This window comes from Sturnira hondurensis, unplaced genomic scaffold, assembly GCF_014824575.4.
Source record: "Sturnira hondurensis isolate 20B ecotype Veracruz unplaced genomic scaffold, ASM1482457v3 Scaffold0017436, whole genome shotgun sequence".
NCBI lineage: Eukaryota > Metazoa > Chordata > Mammalia > Chiroptera > Phyllostomidae > Sturnira > Sturnira hondurensis.
The window spans coordinates 10,057,320-10,072,160 of record NW_028090067.1 but is presented as its reverse complement, the minus strand read 5'-3'; the positions used below and the strand labels follow the sequence as shown (position 1 = coordinate 10,072,160).

Sequence of the window (14,841 nt, the reverse complement as noted above, 5' to 3'; positions counted from 1 at the left end):
CATCATTCTCTTCATGAAAATCTTCAACATTAAAGCCCCAAACCCTAGGTTTGCACTCAATGCCCTTCCTGAGGGGTCAGTCCTCGGTGTCACTCTCCAATCTCTCCTCCTACGTCAGGGAACTCGGCGAGGACAAGGATGAGTCTCACCCATGTCCGCCACCAGTGCGAGCACCAACACTCTGCAGTTTGTCGGATGAATGAATGGATGAATGCCGACAAGGCTTCTTTGATGCAAAATTTTAATTGAATCTCTCTTTTCTAGATGCCAAATGAAGAAAGCAATTGAATATTATAAACAAGTGGTAAAAATAAAGGAAAATGCAATCACTCTGGCCCGCTCTTCACTCGTCAGAAAGCAGCTGAGCGTCAGCCTAAGCGATACCTGTTGTAAATTAGGTAACTCTCAGGTCTAGTTCTGTCAGAAGCAGGTGACTTCGCTCATTTAAACGATGTCATCTGTGAAGCAAGCAACTGTGCCACATACTTTCAACTTCTGTTTTGCTACCTGTTTACCTTCCCTCCTTAGGGAAGGGTCCGTCTAGCAGGGCTGCCCTAACGGAACACCATGGGCTGGGTGGCTCAAACAGCCAGAACCTCCTTCTCACCATTTCAGAGGCTGGGGAGTCCCGGATCCAGGCACGGGCAGGCCATCGTATGATGACAAGGGCGGCAAGAGGCCTGCCTTACGGATAGGTCTGAGAGGTTATCTTCGATAGGCCCCTAGTTTACATTCTTCTAGGTAGTTAAGGGGGAGTCGCCTGTGGGAGTTTCTCCTGAGCCCGAAGGGTCTCAGCTGTCTTTACCTGGAGGTGAGCCACAGACCACAGAGGCACGTCTTCAGTTGTCACACGAGATTTTTAGTAAGTGCACTAACATTGTATTGTGACTGCAGAGTCCTGAAGGAGCTCGAAGGACCCTTTTATGACACTCATTTTCTATTCCTTTGCAATGTGAGTATCCTGACCCCTTAAACAGACTGAGCAGGGTTCCTGTGATTAGTTCTTTGTATCTTCACAAAGCACCAGGCATGGTGCTCCATCAAGCAGGAAGGGGAGGGGGTGGGTGAGCAGGTTCTGTCTGGGTGGTTACACAGTGGGCCTGGGCATTCGACAGAACTGGTGGCTCTGCTCCAGGGTAATAGCATCCAGAGAAATGGCCTAAATTGTATTTTAACCTATTGAACACGGTCATCTTTAATTGATTTTTTAGAATTCAGTGTGGATTATAGATTAACGATGATAATTGCTAGTTTGAAAGGTCTTGGCACCTTCCTTCGTCTTGTACTATTGTGTTTGATGAACATGTAGAATGCCATGTAATCCACCAAGGGGTATGAACATAGTGGGTTTCCAGCCATGGCAACTCAGATTTCAATTATCCTCATCATGTTTTTATGTGTGAGATTATAGTAAACTCATGTTACAATGATGGAGTTGATAGAGGGCATTCAATCCTAAATCCTATTTCTTCTGATCACGGTTTTGTGAGGTACTTAATCAAAGTGAAATCTCTTTCTGTTTAATAGCTCCTTTACAGCTTATCTCATCTCAACTCATATATCGTATATATTTTAACTCAATGTCTCAGCTACAAGGACAAATCCTACCTTAATAAAACTTAACTCTAAGATTTTAGTACTAATCTTGACCATGAAAGAGGGCTTTTGTGATTTATGTTCCAAGCTACCTCTGACACAAAGCCATCTTACTATTCTCCTTCTCTGACAACTGGTTTAAATCTGCCTATTGAGAAGCCATTTCCAGGGGAGAAAAAAAAACCAGATATGCACATTTTCATATTCCATTAGCTCAGGCTGAGTGTGTGGTGTTGAATTATTTATTTTGGATGAAGTGTGGTAGATGAACATGATGTGGGTGGATTTCGAAAAGAAATGCCAGCCCTCTCAGTCATTGTCGAAGGAAGAAATTAAACACGGGCTCTAGTGGATGACTTTCATTAGGGCGAGTCGGTCCCTTTCGCCACGATTGATTTTAAAAGGCTCCGCGCAGCCAGAGACTTCTCTGTAGCAGGAGGTCCCTTCCTCCAGAAAGTCAGGTAAGTGATATAGGCAACATTTGCACTGTAATTTTAACTTAAACCTGTGATGCCATCCTTCCCCCCTGCTCAATCTTAAATTTAGGATCAGAGTCTTTTTATAACGGGTCCTTTGATTGGTGTTAGATGTCAGCTTTCTCACAACTTCCCCACCATGCATCCCCCACCATTGCTAATTTTGGCGTCTGTGGAGAACTTAGACGATTGTGGTGCAGTGTGTGCGAGATCCTTCTAGACTGCTACCTTATCTTCCCCATTTAAGTGGACAATTTTTTATGATTGCCTTGTCCTTTCATAATTTGAAAGAATTTCAAAGCATTCAGTCTGTTTTTCAGAGAGAACAACTCTCTTTCATTTCATGCTCATAAGTTGAGTTTGTACGATGAGTTTGTACGAATCTAATTCTGATTCGATTATCAGAATTAGACTAACAAACCCAATTGACTCTAGGTCATGCTAGAACCCGACAGTTAGGAACAGAGGTCTGCCAGCAGAGGAGAGATGAGCCTGCCAGTTGCAGGCATTTGGTGTGTCTTGGGCATCAGGTAATATGCAGAGGAAAGAGAGGGCCCTGGTTAATCCAGCAATCCAGTTTATCTTAACAGAGCTTCCTTTTCATTTGTTGTGTGGCTGATCCGTGTGACAGCCTCAATCCCCTGACAAACAATCTGTGGAATCTGGTTACTGCTGTCTAGAGGATTTCTGGGAATGAGGTCTTGCTCAGCCACCACTTGAGACTTTCTGGTTCTGTTCTTCTTCACTGTTACCTGTTAAGGCCAATTAAGGCCAATTAAGGCCAATGCAATGTGGCCATCCTGAGCAGGGGAACTCAGCATTCTGCTGAGCTAGATTGGGGCAGCTGAGAACATCACAGGGAGTCATGACAATAATTCAAAATGAAGAGAAATGGCCACAGATTGCTAAGTAGAGACAACAGCTGAAACTTTCTATCGGATTTCCAGCAGAAGCTACAGGCAATATGTGACCTGGGCTATGACTCGAGAAGCAGAGCTTACAGACGGAGAGAACATCTCTGCAAGCAGGAGCCACTGCCGATGCCCAGAAGGACGATCGTGGGGGATAGGCAGCCTAGTGTAGAAGTCAGGAGCAGGGGCTGGGGGGTGAGGCAGATCCCACACTCTTTCCCCAGCAATTGGAGCAAGTCATTTAACTCTTTTGTTTTCTCATCTTTAAAAGACTTGGACACACACAGATTCTCTGGAAGAACAGGCATTTTAGAGAAGATTGCACAGATGGGGACATGATGGGAGAGACACTTGTCACTTTGTATCTTTATACGTTTTCATTTCTGAACCATGTGGATGCGTGTCCTAGTAAAAAGAGTAAATGGAAAAAAAAGGAAGGTAGCTTATACCTTACAAGGTTATACAGGCCTGATGGGTGGTAATTACTCACATAAATTTGCTCTTATTGTTATAAATACAGGGATGCAGGCAGGGTCATCGGTCAGTGCTTTATGCCCTTAATATCCAGCAGTCTCTCTCTGTTACATATTCAGATCAATGCCCCACCAGCCTTGCATTATGTTTGTAGTCAATGCTATAAATTCTGCCCCTTAAAAGCAGTCTTGTAAATGGGTAAATTGAATAAATGAGTACCACTTGCAAATTAGATTATAAAATGTACATTTTTTTACTTTTAACATATTATAGAGAATGATATCAAATTATTGACAGTGGCCTCTGACGGTGTATAATAAACACCTCTGTAACCTTCACCTGTATTCATACCAATTGTTAACCTTTTTTGCTACATTTATATTCTCTGTCTTTCACACACACACACACACACACACCCCACAGTTTTATCTAAACCATTTGAAAGTTGCAGATAGGACACTTTTATCTCTAGACACTTCAGCCTGTGTCTTCTGAGTACACCAAATGCTTTCTCCTATATAATGACAACCAATGATCAAGCCCCAGTAACTTAGCCATCAGGTAAGACTATCATCTACTGTGCAGTCCGTGTTCAAATGTCCTCAAGTGTCCTAGCTGCTTCCCCATGTAAGATCCTCGGTTGCATTTTTCTGTGTCCCTTAGAGCATTTAAGTGGGCTTGCTTTGTCTTTCATGATGCTGACATTTGTGAGGAGTCTAGGTCAGGCTCTGACCTTTCCTCCCTGCTCCAATGTCCCTCAATCTGTGCCTGTCTGTTTCCTTGTAAGTAGACTCAGGTTAAATGTGTTTGGCAGAAATACTACAAAAGGTGATGTTCCAATGCCACCGTCGATAAATGTTTTTTATCCTTCTCTCTTAAATGTGTGAAGTCAGGAGTAATTTTTAAAAATACTAATATTCTTATTTTCCAATACCCAGCAGGTCAATTACTGATAAGTGACTCTAGTCATCACGTCATGATTGAGGCCCTGGGCTATTTGTACAGGTCACTCAATTTAAGGGCCACTTCCCTGGGGTCTTCTCATTCATCAGTCCATGGCATCCTGCAGTGAGTTCCCCTTCTGTGTCTCAAAAATAAATATGCTTCCGGTTATTCTTGTCTTATGCATAACCTCTTGACAATTTCTCATCTTTTGCAGTCTTGTAAGGGAAATTGAGTGGATCCGGGGCAGGAGATTTTGGCCTCAAGGCATGAGCCGGCAATATGCTGAGGGTTCTAGGAATGGCACCTCCTTGTGGAAGTACTTGCTGAGGTTAAACTACCACAGCGCCCAGAGTCCTAATACGGTGAGTTCTGCAATGTGCGCAAGTGCAGATAAGTCACAGAGGGCTAAAAGCACAGACCTGGTACCTGATACAATTTCAGGTAAATCAAAAATTGCTTCCAGAAAAGGGAAAAAGGTCTTGAGACCCATGATTTCTATTTCTGCTGAGGAAAAGACCCAACAGAAGACACAGAATACTGTTGAAATATGGGATGGCCCGGGAAAAGAAGCATCAGAGAAAAGCAAAGATTATTTTTCTAAGATTTTATCTGCGGGTACAGCGGATAATGTAGTAAAGCTTTCACGACAAAGGGTTTTGTCAGCCGATGTGGAGAGTGGCATTGGGCGAGTCACCAACGTGTACCAGCATCGCCTGCTATGGCCTCTTAGCACAAACAATCCCTCTGAACCCATAACGGAGCTCATCTCAGAAAAGTGGCTTTTTCATAGGCCAGATTACAGTTCCATTCCTCAGAAGTGTGTTTTGCAGAAATCTCAGTTTGAAAGATATTTGTTGAGGACCTCAAAGGATACTAATAAAGAATTAAAGTGATTATGGGCTCTTCCATGTCTGTACATTTTTTCTGCCTATTTTATTTAGACCTTTTGGATGAGATGTGTGTATTTTTAGCTGCATAAAAATACTGTAACAGATTTTTGCTAAGAAGAGCAATTTTTGAGTGATTCACATTTGTATGGTAGGTATGTGAGTGCTGATCTCACAGGGTTCCATATCTAAAAGTATAGTGAAACAATGCTATAAAGTTCCAATTTGTGTTAGTTTTACATTGTTACGGTTTATCTATTTTGATCTTATGAATTAATTTTTCAAGTAAACAATTGCTATCACCCAAACTTTTTAATGAACCATGAATAAGAAAACATATAAATTAGAATAAACTGAGGCCATAAAGTTTAAAGTACCAGAGTCCACGGACTTGAAATCATATATGTTTTAAGCATTTTAATTGCCTCTTACCAGTGATTTGTCTGATACTACCCATTAACTATTAAGGATTACTTATTGGCTACCTTCTTCCTTAACACCCAACTAAAGCCTACCTTGTACATTAGGAAGCCAAAGGGAAGAATCAGCTCAGCTGCATGATCTTAGGAAAGTTATTTTGCTTCTCTCAGCCTTGGTTTCATTATTTACAACACAGGAGAGATTATGCACCTACTTTTCAGGATTACTGAACTACTGCATGAGAGCGTGCACACAGCATACCCTTCAATAAGTGGTAGTTATTATCTGTCATGGGTTAACCCAGAGGCCACCTTTTTCCATGAAGCATGTCTTGACCTGCCTGGCCACAGCTAAAGCCCACACTAAAGCTTTGTGCTATTTGCCTTCAATGGTTCCACACCTGTTTCATGGATGACAGACAGTATGGTCTCCCAGGCAGAGTGCCAGGCTTGAGAGTTATTCCCCTCATCCAATCCTGCTCAACACTAACTAATAGCTTGGGGAGTCCTCGCGGTTCAGTGATTCTCAGTCAGGTCCTGGGTGGGCCTTATCAGTCTTTCCCGCGGGACCTGAGACGTGCAGAAATGTTGCACGGTGGGAGTTGCTGTTTATTTGACTTTGATGGATCCACAATGCACAGAACAGGGGCAGCCTACCGGGGCTGAGAAAAGACAAGTGCACCATGCCGGTGAATGCGGGCAGGAGCTGGGTGGCAGTGTCCCATGGCTTCCCCAGCTCCGCAGAAATCTCCTGAGGAGCGCTTGACTTCTAGGTTACGCAGTGGGGGGTGCCTTTCAAGCACATCAGCGCAGCTGCCCTCTCACCGGCAGCACTGAAAGGATCCAAGCTGGGGATCTGGGGACGTCCCAGACCCACTCTCGCGATCCAGGAGAGATCCAGAATTCAGAGGCCATTAATGTGGAGAGAGGTCACCTCCAGAGTGAGGGGACAGGCACAGGCCAAGGGAGGGAGGAAAATGCTGCGGAGCTCTGCAGGCGGTGCAGGGGTCACGTTCAGTGGCCCAAGGCCAGGAGCGAGTCATCCCTTTCCGTGTGGCCTCGGCCTGACCCGGCGTCCACCCAATCGCGCTGCCACTCCAGTGCGCTGTGGGGCCGAGAAGTGACTGCCGCCAAATCCGCGCTTGGCCCCTGCCACCCCGGCCCCGCCTCTACTCCCGCCGCCTCTCCTGCCCCTCCCTGAGCACGCCAGGCCCCGCCCCGCCCCCCCCCCGTGCATGCACCCCAGTGCATGCCCCACCCCCGCCCCGCCCCGTGCATGGCCCCGCCCCCGTGCATGCCCCGCCCCCGTGCATGCCCCGCCCCACCGCGGCTGAAGGGGCCGACCGCGCCGCCACGTGTTCAGACGCAGGGAGCTGCCTGCCTGCAGGACTGGGTGCGGGCGGAGCTCCGGCCCCGCGGTGCCCGGCATAGCCGGGCGGAGGCAGGCATGGCCACCGCGGCAGTGGCTGTGGTGGCCCGTGGGGCCTGGGCCAGGGTGGTGGCAGCGGCCCTGAGGAGCGGATGCGGGACTGCGGCCGGGGTACCGCTGCGTGCGGGCTCGGCGCGGCTCTTGTGCACAGCGCCTGGAACCGCTCCGGACATGAAGCGCTACCTGTGGGAGCGTTACCGGGAGGCGAAGAGGAGCACGGAGGGTGAGTGCGTCGGGCCCTAAGCCCGCTGTACCTGGGGGCGGGAACCACCCCGCTGGGCTGGGGCGCTGAGTCCTCTCGCTTGCGGTCAGCCGGAGACCGTGTACCTGACCCGCGCAGGATCGCAGTCGTGACCCTCGGTCGCCCGGGTCGCCCCCAGCTGCGGGCGACATCGCGTCTGCATTGCGATTTGGGAAAACACGGAAAAATGCATCTCCAGAAACTTTGCAACTCGTGTCTTTTACTGCTGGGAAAGCAGTTTTATAAATTCCTGGGATTTTTTAGCTAGACATCTGCATCAGAAGCACTTCGGGCTCTCCCGGAGGGTTCGCCGACATCACTCGGGGACGGTCACCCTCACGCACCGTTAGATACTGTTATTAAGGAGCACTAATAATAGGAACAGCCCGAATCCGACGAGTCGCGGATCACTTTGCATCAGGGCTGCTGGGCAGGTGGCAGTGCCCGGAGGCTAACCTATTTTCCTTCTTCGTTTTAGGGGGCAGGTGGGATTTGCTGTTTGGAGGAGAGAATGTAGGTGGGCAGTGTTCTGGGCTATCTACCAACCTCAGCAAGGAGGGGGGTGGCGACAACTTTGTGGCTTGGTGAACGTAAAATTAGCTTGGTTCCCTAGTTACTAAGGGGAATGGGGAAAGACAGAAAGAGGACATAGTAAATATCAGTGCCAGGCACAAAGACTGTCTCCCTGAATTCTTCCTATGTCTAGAAGGACCTGACCTGGGATCGAACCGCAACCTTGGCGTATCAGACCACGCTCTAACCAACTTGAGCGATCTGGCCAGGGCAGGACTCAAGTTTAAGGAGCCTGCCCATGGTCACACCTTGACGGATCTGTCTGTCTCAACCTCTCACTCAGTGTCTTATTTACTGCTTTGCTCTGCCTTCCAGCAGTAGCGAACCATTTGGGCACTGGCGTAAGGGACCAGTGATATGGTGCCGCTTCTTTCAGGGAAGATTTAGAATGGAAAATTTAAACAGATTTTTTGAGGGTGGCGGTGAAGGGTGACACATAGAGATAAGGAGAGATTATTTGGTGGGAAAGAACATTTCGTAGAATCACATCCCACCCCCCCCACCCCCCTGCTTTTTTTTGGGCCAGAAGTCAACTTAATGAAAAAAATCAGTTAGGATAATTTTCTGAGGGAACTCAATGTGGCCAGCAAGGCAGAGTCCTATGTAACGGGGCTATTTTCTTGGTGTTCCTTTGCTCAAACTTAATTTTGCATTGGTTTTTGAAGTGGTTGTGTGGTATGGTAGAAAAAAGGACTGTCTTTGGAGACATTGGACATTGCAGATTTTTGGTGAAAGAAAGAGAGATCATATAGCTCAGCTTAACAGCAGGCAAGACTTTTAAAAATTGAAACTCTTAATTGAGATAGTTGTGTAATTATAATATACAGTTCTAAGAATGAATACAGGGAGATATGGTATACCCTTTACTCCAGGTTCTCCCAATAGTAACACTTCGCAAAACAATAAGTAGCGCAGTATCATGACTAGTATATGGGTATCGATACATTTCACAGCTCTTGCTCAGAGTCCTCTTGTTTTACTTGTACTTGGGTGTATGTATACCGTAAAATTTGGTGTGTGATGATTAATCCCAGGGGAATTTTGGAGTATGACAGTTTGAGGGAGATTTTGAGATTGATTAGCCTTGTGACCTTGGTGGCAAGTTGTTTTCCTTTCTGACCTCAGTGTTTGTCACTGTAACCTGGGGATAATCTGAGGATTTTTAGTGTCGACTGGGCACCCACCAGAGGCTCGGTAGATACTAGCTATTGTTATCAGTTACTAAATAACTCTTTCAGTCTTAGACACCCGGAATAAGGGGGGAGGAGGGGTTACTTAGCTCTGGGTCTAGATCTTCCTCACCTGGGCCAGTGCTGTAACTAACTGTGTGGCCTTGAACGAGCCATCTGATCTCTTGAGCTTTGGTTTCTTCCTTTGTAGAATGAGGCCACTAAATAAGGTGTTAACCTTTTTTGGGTCTGTGAATCAGATCCTCTTGTGCCCCCCTCCCCCATCTTCACACCTCAGCACTTGGTCAGTCCCTCCATCACCCCTGAGAACACAGGGACATCAATTTGACATTTCCTTCTTTGCCCTGTGTGGGCCTGGACCACCCCTGTGCCCTTTGGCTGAAGTCAGTCTGAGTGTGTGTGCCCTGCTTGTGGTCATTCACCAAGCATTTATTAAGCACCTAGCAGTGCATTTGAAGGCTATGGATTCACAGGTGAATGGGTCTGAGGGGGAGGAGCCCACAGTGTCCAAGCCCCTGCCTGAGAGAGCAAGGACCCTGTGTTGCCAGGAGGGGGAGACTGGTAAACAGATAAGGGACAGTCCAGCTTGGGGAGATAAACAATGGGTCCCAGGGGCTCTGACACCAGAGCAAATGACTGCTCAGGGATGCGGGAAATGCTTCGAAGGATGAAGGATGGTGTCTGTAGTGATGAGAGGTCAGAAAAAATACAAAAGCATGTAGTGGTTTGTTTGTGCGTTTTGGTTTATAAGAAGACAAAAGAATTTTGTTGTCTCACCTCCTGATTGTTTCCTTCTGGCTGTCCGATCTCTTGCTCTAATCCAAGCAATGTGTCCAGGTACCTTCCTTTGAAGAGTCTCCCAGGGTGATGCTGCTCTGGGAAGAGAGGGTTTTTACTCTGCTTACTCTTTCTCTCCCATCCTTTCTATTTTCATTTTAATTTTTTCAAGTATTCATTTTAATGCTTAAAAGTATTTTTTACAAGCTTTATTTTTTAGATCCGTTTTAGATTTACAGAAAAATGGCATGTTTCTATAAACCCTGTTACCTTCTTACATGACTATGGTTTTTTTTTTGAGATTTTCAGAAGTGTAGTATTTCTGTACTCTGTATCAAACTTAGCTCAAAGAAAACATTCTTTTTATTTTTAGGAAAAGAAATATTAGTTTATAATCTCTTGCAAAAATTTCCTGTAGAGCTATGGTTTTCAACCAGAGTTGGGGAGTGGGTGTGCATTTTACTTTCTGGGGGGACATTTGACAACGTTTGGAGACCTTTTTGGAGGGGGAAGGAAGGCAGCTGGCCCCTAGCCGGTGGAGGCCAGGGGTGCTGCTAAACATCCTAAAATGCACAGCCACCCATGGCAAAGATGACCAGCCCCAAACGTCAGTTGTGCCAAGACTGAGAAATCTTGTCCTAAAATGATGAATTCTAGGAAATCATTGTGCAATGATAATGTAAAGGGATGGATGTCTTTTGCATGGGGTCTGTTATTTCCTGCTATACTGCATGCTGTGTGCATCTCTGAGCTTAATCCCTGGCCTCCCCTGTGTTCTGATTAGTGATTAGCTGGCCCGTTATGTCCAGAGTGAAAGGAATCCTGCTGCTCCAGCCCTACACTTGGAGAGCTGGGTGGGCTTCCCGCTTTAAAGTCCTCTCAGAGCCCGAGATGAAGAGTGACTATTTTCCAAAGTAAAAGAACTTCAGAAGAAGTTCTGAAGACGACTAAACTTCTAAACTTCTGAACTTTTTGTAAGAACTTCAGAACAACTTTTGTATTTTTGCAAATTTCGGTGGTGCCCGGATTCATGGAAGACTGCTAGCTTCTCGGGTCTGATTCTGCGTCGTTATGTTGCAGAATCAGAAATTTTGTTTCAAATGTAGTTGCATATAGTTTGGTTTTTGGAACTCTGGGAAGCGTGATGGCTTTCTGTGGAGCAGAATTACAGATATTACTTACAGAGTAATAAGAGATATAATTTTAACTTTTGGTGGGAGTAGTATAAATGTCAGGCGCTATTAATTATTCAGATGAATAATTTTATTTGTCATGGATCGATTTCCCCTGGAGATGATGTAAAATATCTAAACTAGTGAAGAAAAGGAAAGCTTCTTTGTAGAGAGCTCAATAAAAATGGCTTGTGAATTACGGCCTCCCTGGGGGCGGGGCTGGGGGAGTGGCCTGCCCAGCCCTGTGTTAAGTACCTCTGATCTCCCCCTGGCTGGTGTGGCTCAGTGGATTGAGCGCAGGCCTGCGAACCAGAGTGTCGCAGTTCGATTCCCAGTCAGGGCACATGCCTGGGTTGCGGGACAGGTCCCCAGTGGGGGACACATGAGAGGCAACCACACACTGATGCTTCTCTCCCTCTCTTTCTCCTTCCCCTCCCCTCTAAATAAATAAATAAATACATAAATAAAATATAAAAAAAAAGTACCTCGGATCTCCTCTGGCAGAGTGCCTCTCTTGGTCTCTTTCCCTGCCTGTGATGTTGCTCGTTATATTTTGTGCTTTACTCTTACTTTTATTTATAAGCCCTGCACAGTGCCCCATATAGTGTCTGGCACATAGTAGGTGTGCAGTAAGTGCTTATTGAAGAAATCCCTGAGAGTTGAGTAAGTGGGGAAATCAGTTTACCAAAACACTACATGTTGTGTGATTTCATGGGTATAGAATCCTAGAAAATGCAAACAAATCTGATCAAGTAAACAGCAGTTGCCTGGGGATGGGCAGGGGTGCAGGAGGGAGGGAGGGACAGAGGTCAGAGGGGTGCAAGGAAATGTTTGGGGACACTAGATATGCTCATTATCTTTTGGGGGATGATGGCTTCACCAGTGTATACATATGTCAAACTGTATCACACTTTATTACACTATGTGTGATTCATTATATGTCATTGGTACCTCCATAAACCAATAAAGGGGAGACAGACACGGAAATAAGGGACAGGCTCTGGTTTAGCCTGGGTTAAGGCAGTTCCCAGGAGGTGGGACCCCAGGAATGGTCCAGCGTGAGCCACGTGGTCTACTCTGGACCGAGTAGACCGACAACTGGGGATGGAGGGGTGGGGCAGGGTCCCAGGAGAGGCCAGAATTTGTGTTTTTAGAGGTGGGGAAGGGTTATTTCTTACCTAAGGTTTGGGGTGTGCTGGGCAGATTGCCTGGGAGATGTTCCCTGTCATAGTGAAAAGGTCACCTTGGACAACCTGACACCCATCACTGGACCATTGCGGAAGTGGTTATTGGAGACACTGGAGAAACCAGTGTCGGGCTAAGAACAGTTGTATTAAACCCTTAAGGCCCGACAGTAGCACACGTCTATGTATTGTCTGTATTGCAACTCATTGTTTCTGCTTGTTTCAATTTCTCTTACTGCATGTAACTGATTATTAGCAGAAAGGATGTTAAATGGACACAATCATACCAAATGACATTAGTTGGCAGGAAACATAACATTCTAAACGTAAATGTGAAATTTTGCGTTATAGTCTCACTGTTCTCCCACATACCAATCTCATCAGAGCGAATTCACGTTTTTCAGGCAAGTGTCAGTAGCAAAATGTCCAGCCTTTGCCCAAGCCTTCCCTGGCAGAAGGAAGTTGTAACGTGTGAAGTTCACTGAGGGAGGGATAATAACCTCAGGTGGGCTTGTCTTCTTGGCAATGACAGATGAGAAGTTTAAGGGTTTGAAATTTGGATGTAGAACCTTGAGTTCACTTGCTGCAGAGACACCTGGGAATGTATATACTGCCTCCCCTTGGGGGCCAAAGTTCCTACGCTTTTTTTGTATATTTTCAATCTATATAGATTTAAGAGAAATTTTGAAACCTTGTTTTTAATCTGCATGTGGACTTTTAAAAGAGAATTTGAAGCCATCTTTGGTAAATAGGAACTAATTTGTAAAATACTTTGAATATTTATGAGTATACATAAAATATGGGTATAATGAAGTACAATCAGACATTGAGATTTGGTCAAATGAGGGAAAAACAAATAGTTTAAATCTGCTGTAACTTCTGCTGATGGAACATAGAGAAATATTACAAAGAAATGTTAACCTTGAGCTGTTCATCTTGTCTTTATTTTCGTCCTCTGTGAAGTGGGGATATTAAATGATGCCCACAGGCATTGCTTCATACAGTCCTAGACACACGGCAACTGTGCCGGCCTGTTGGCCCCCAGGATCTCTGGTTGTGCACTGAGACCTGGGGGGATTCGGGAAGCCTGGTGGTGCTTTATGGGGGCAAATGGAGCCTTTCTTGTTTGTTGTGCTCTAGAAAAAACATTGTTTCTTTCTCCTCTTTCACCCCCCCCCCCCTTTCCCTTTCTTTTCTTCTTGGGATCTGTGCATCCTTTTTTTTTTTTCCCTGGGAGACTAGTTTGAAGTCTGGGGCACACAGCAAAGGAAAAACCCTAATTTAATTAATTAGTTTTTACTTAATCAAATCTAATTAATGAAAATAAGTCACCTTTAATGTCTCTGAGATTGTGGTTTGCCGTACTAAAAAATAAACACTTAAACTTCAAGGATTTTCCTCTGCATTTCAGCTTCTCTATTTGATCATGTTCTCGTAAGCATGTTTTCTTCCTGAGTTCAGGTATCTGAGATGTGTGTTTGGGCCTTCAAATGAAGCCTTTCTCCCAGGTTTTGCTTTATTAATATCACTGTAGCCAGATCTTTGTATGTAAATTCTTATTCACATCTTTGAGTATTTCCTTAGCACAGATTCTTAGAAGGAGAATGACTACGCCAAAGTGTATGAATGTTTTTCAAAGACTCATGGTAGTTATTTCCAACCTGCTTTCCAGAAATCTCAGGCCAACTCATTCTCTTAAGCAGCAAGGAGTGAGGTTGCCTACTCCCAAAACCACCTTTATGTTCTATCATTAAAAATGAAACACGAATAGAAAACCCCATACGACAGCACATACAAATAACAATAATAGCAACCAACACACCACTGTAGTCTGATAGGAGGAAAATGGCGTCTTAGTTTCATCTTTTAGACAAGCCACACATGCTTGTAAGAAAAAAAAGGGGAATGAAATAAGGACACTGATACCACTTATAATTCTGCCTTAGGGGAGAGCAACTGCTAACTGTTTTAGTTTGCTTTTTAATCATTAGAATGTTTGAACTATGTTTATTAGTCATTTAATTTCCTGTCTTGTAAGATATAGATCCTTTATCTTTGCACTTGGGCCCTCGTTCTTGTTAACAGCTTGGTATGGATTTTTAAATATTTTTAATATTTAATATATTTAATACTTTTTAATTAATATATTTTAATATTTTTTAATATTAGGCTTTTGCTGTTTGTCTTTTAATTTTTCTTTAATAGACCCCTTCATACCACATTGCTTTTGATATTTTTAGATATACAGATGTTTCAGATTTTATGTTGTAAATCTGTCAATACTTGTCTCTCATGATTTATTCTATTGCTTTTACATTTAGAAAGTTATGTTCTATTCAGAGATGAACTAAATAGTAATCTATGTATTTTTAACCTTTTAAATATTTAAAAAATTTGACTCTTTGATTCACATGGTATTTATTTTGAAATATAGCATGAAGAAAAATCTTATTTAACATACTTTCCTTACAGCTACGTGTTTATTTTGTTAGGCCAAGAGATAGAATATTCTAGGTGAGTTTAATCCAAGGCAGAGCTGAACTTCGATATGTTCTGGAGAGCACAGA

General features: G+C 44.5%; 2 protein-coding genes across 2 annotated transcripts in view; both read left to right on the top strand.

Moving 5' to 3' along the window:
• The window catches only part of LOC119002441 (putative tetratricopeptide repeat protein 41), a 55,441-nt gene extending 50,146 nt beyond the window's left edge, over positions 1-5,295 (top strand). Inside the window, exons 13-15 of the mRNA XM_037068359.1 lie at positions 265-398; positions 4,396-4,525; positions 4,617-5,295. Coding sequence (XP_036924254.1) covers positions 265-398; positions 4,396-4,525; positions 4,617-5,295 — 943 coding nt within the window. The remainder of the gene's footprint in view (positions 1-264; positions 399-4,395; positions 4,526-4,616) is intronic.
• A 1,773-nt stretch (positions 5,296-7,068) lies between these two features.
• The window catches only part of NT5DC3 (5'-nucleotidase domain containing 3), a 44,933-nt gene continuing 37,160 nt past the window's right edge, over positions 7,069-14,841 (top strand). Inside the window, exon 1 of the mRNA XM_037068013.1 lies at positions 7,069-7,360. Coding sequence (XP_036923908.1) covers positions 7,156-7,360 — 205 coding nt within the window. The 5' untranslated portion in view covers positions 7,069-7,155. The remainder of the gene's footprint in view (positions 7,361-14,841) is intronic.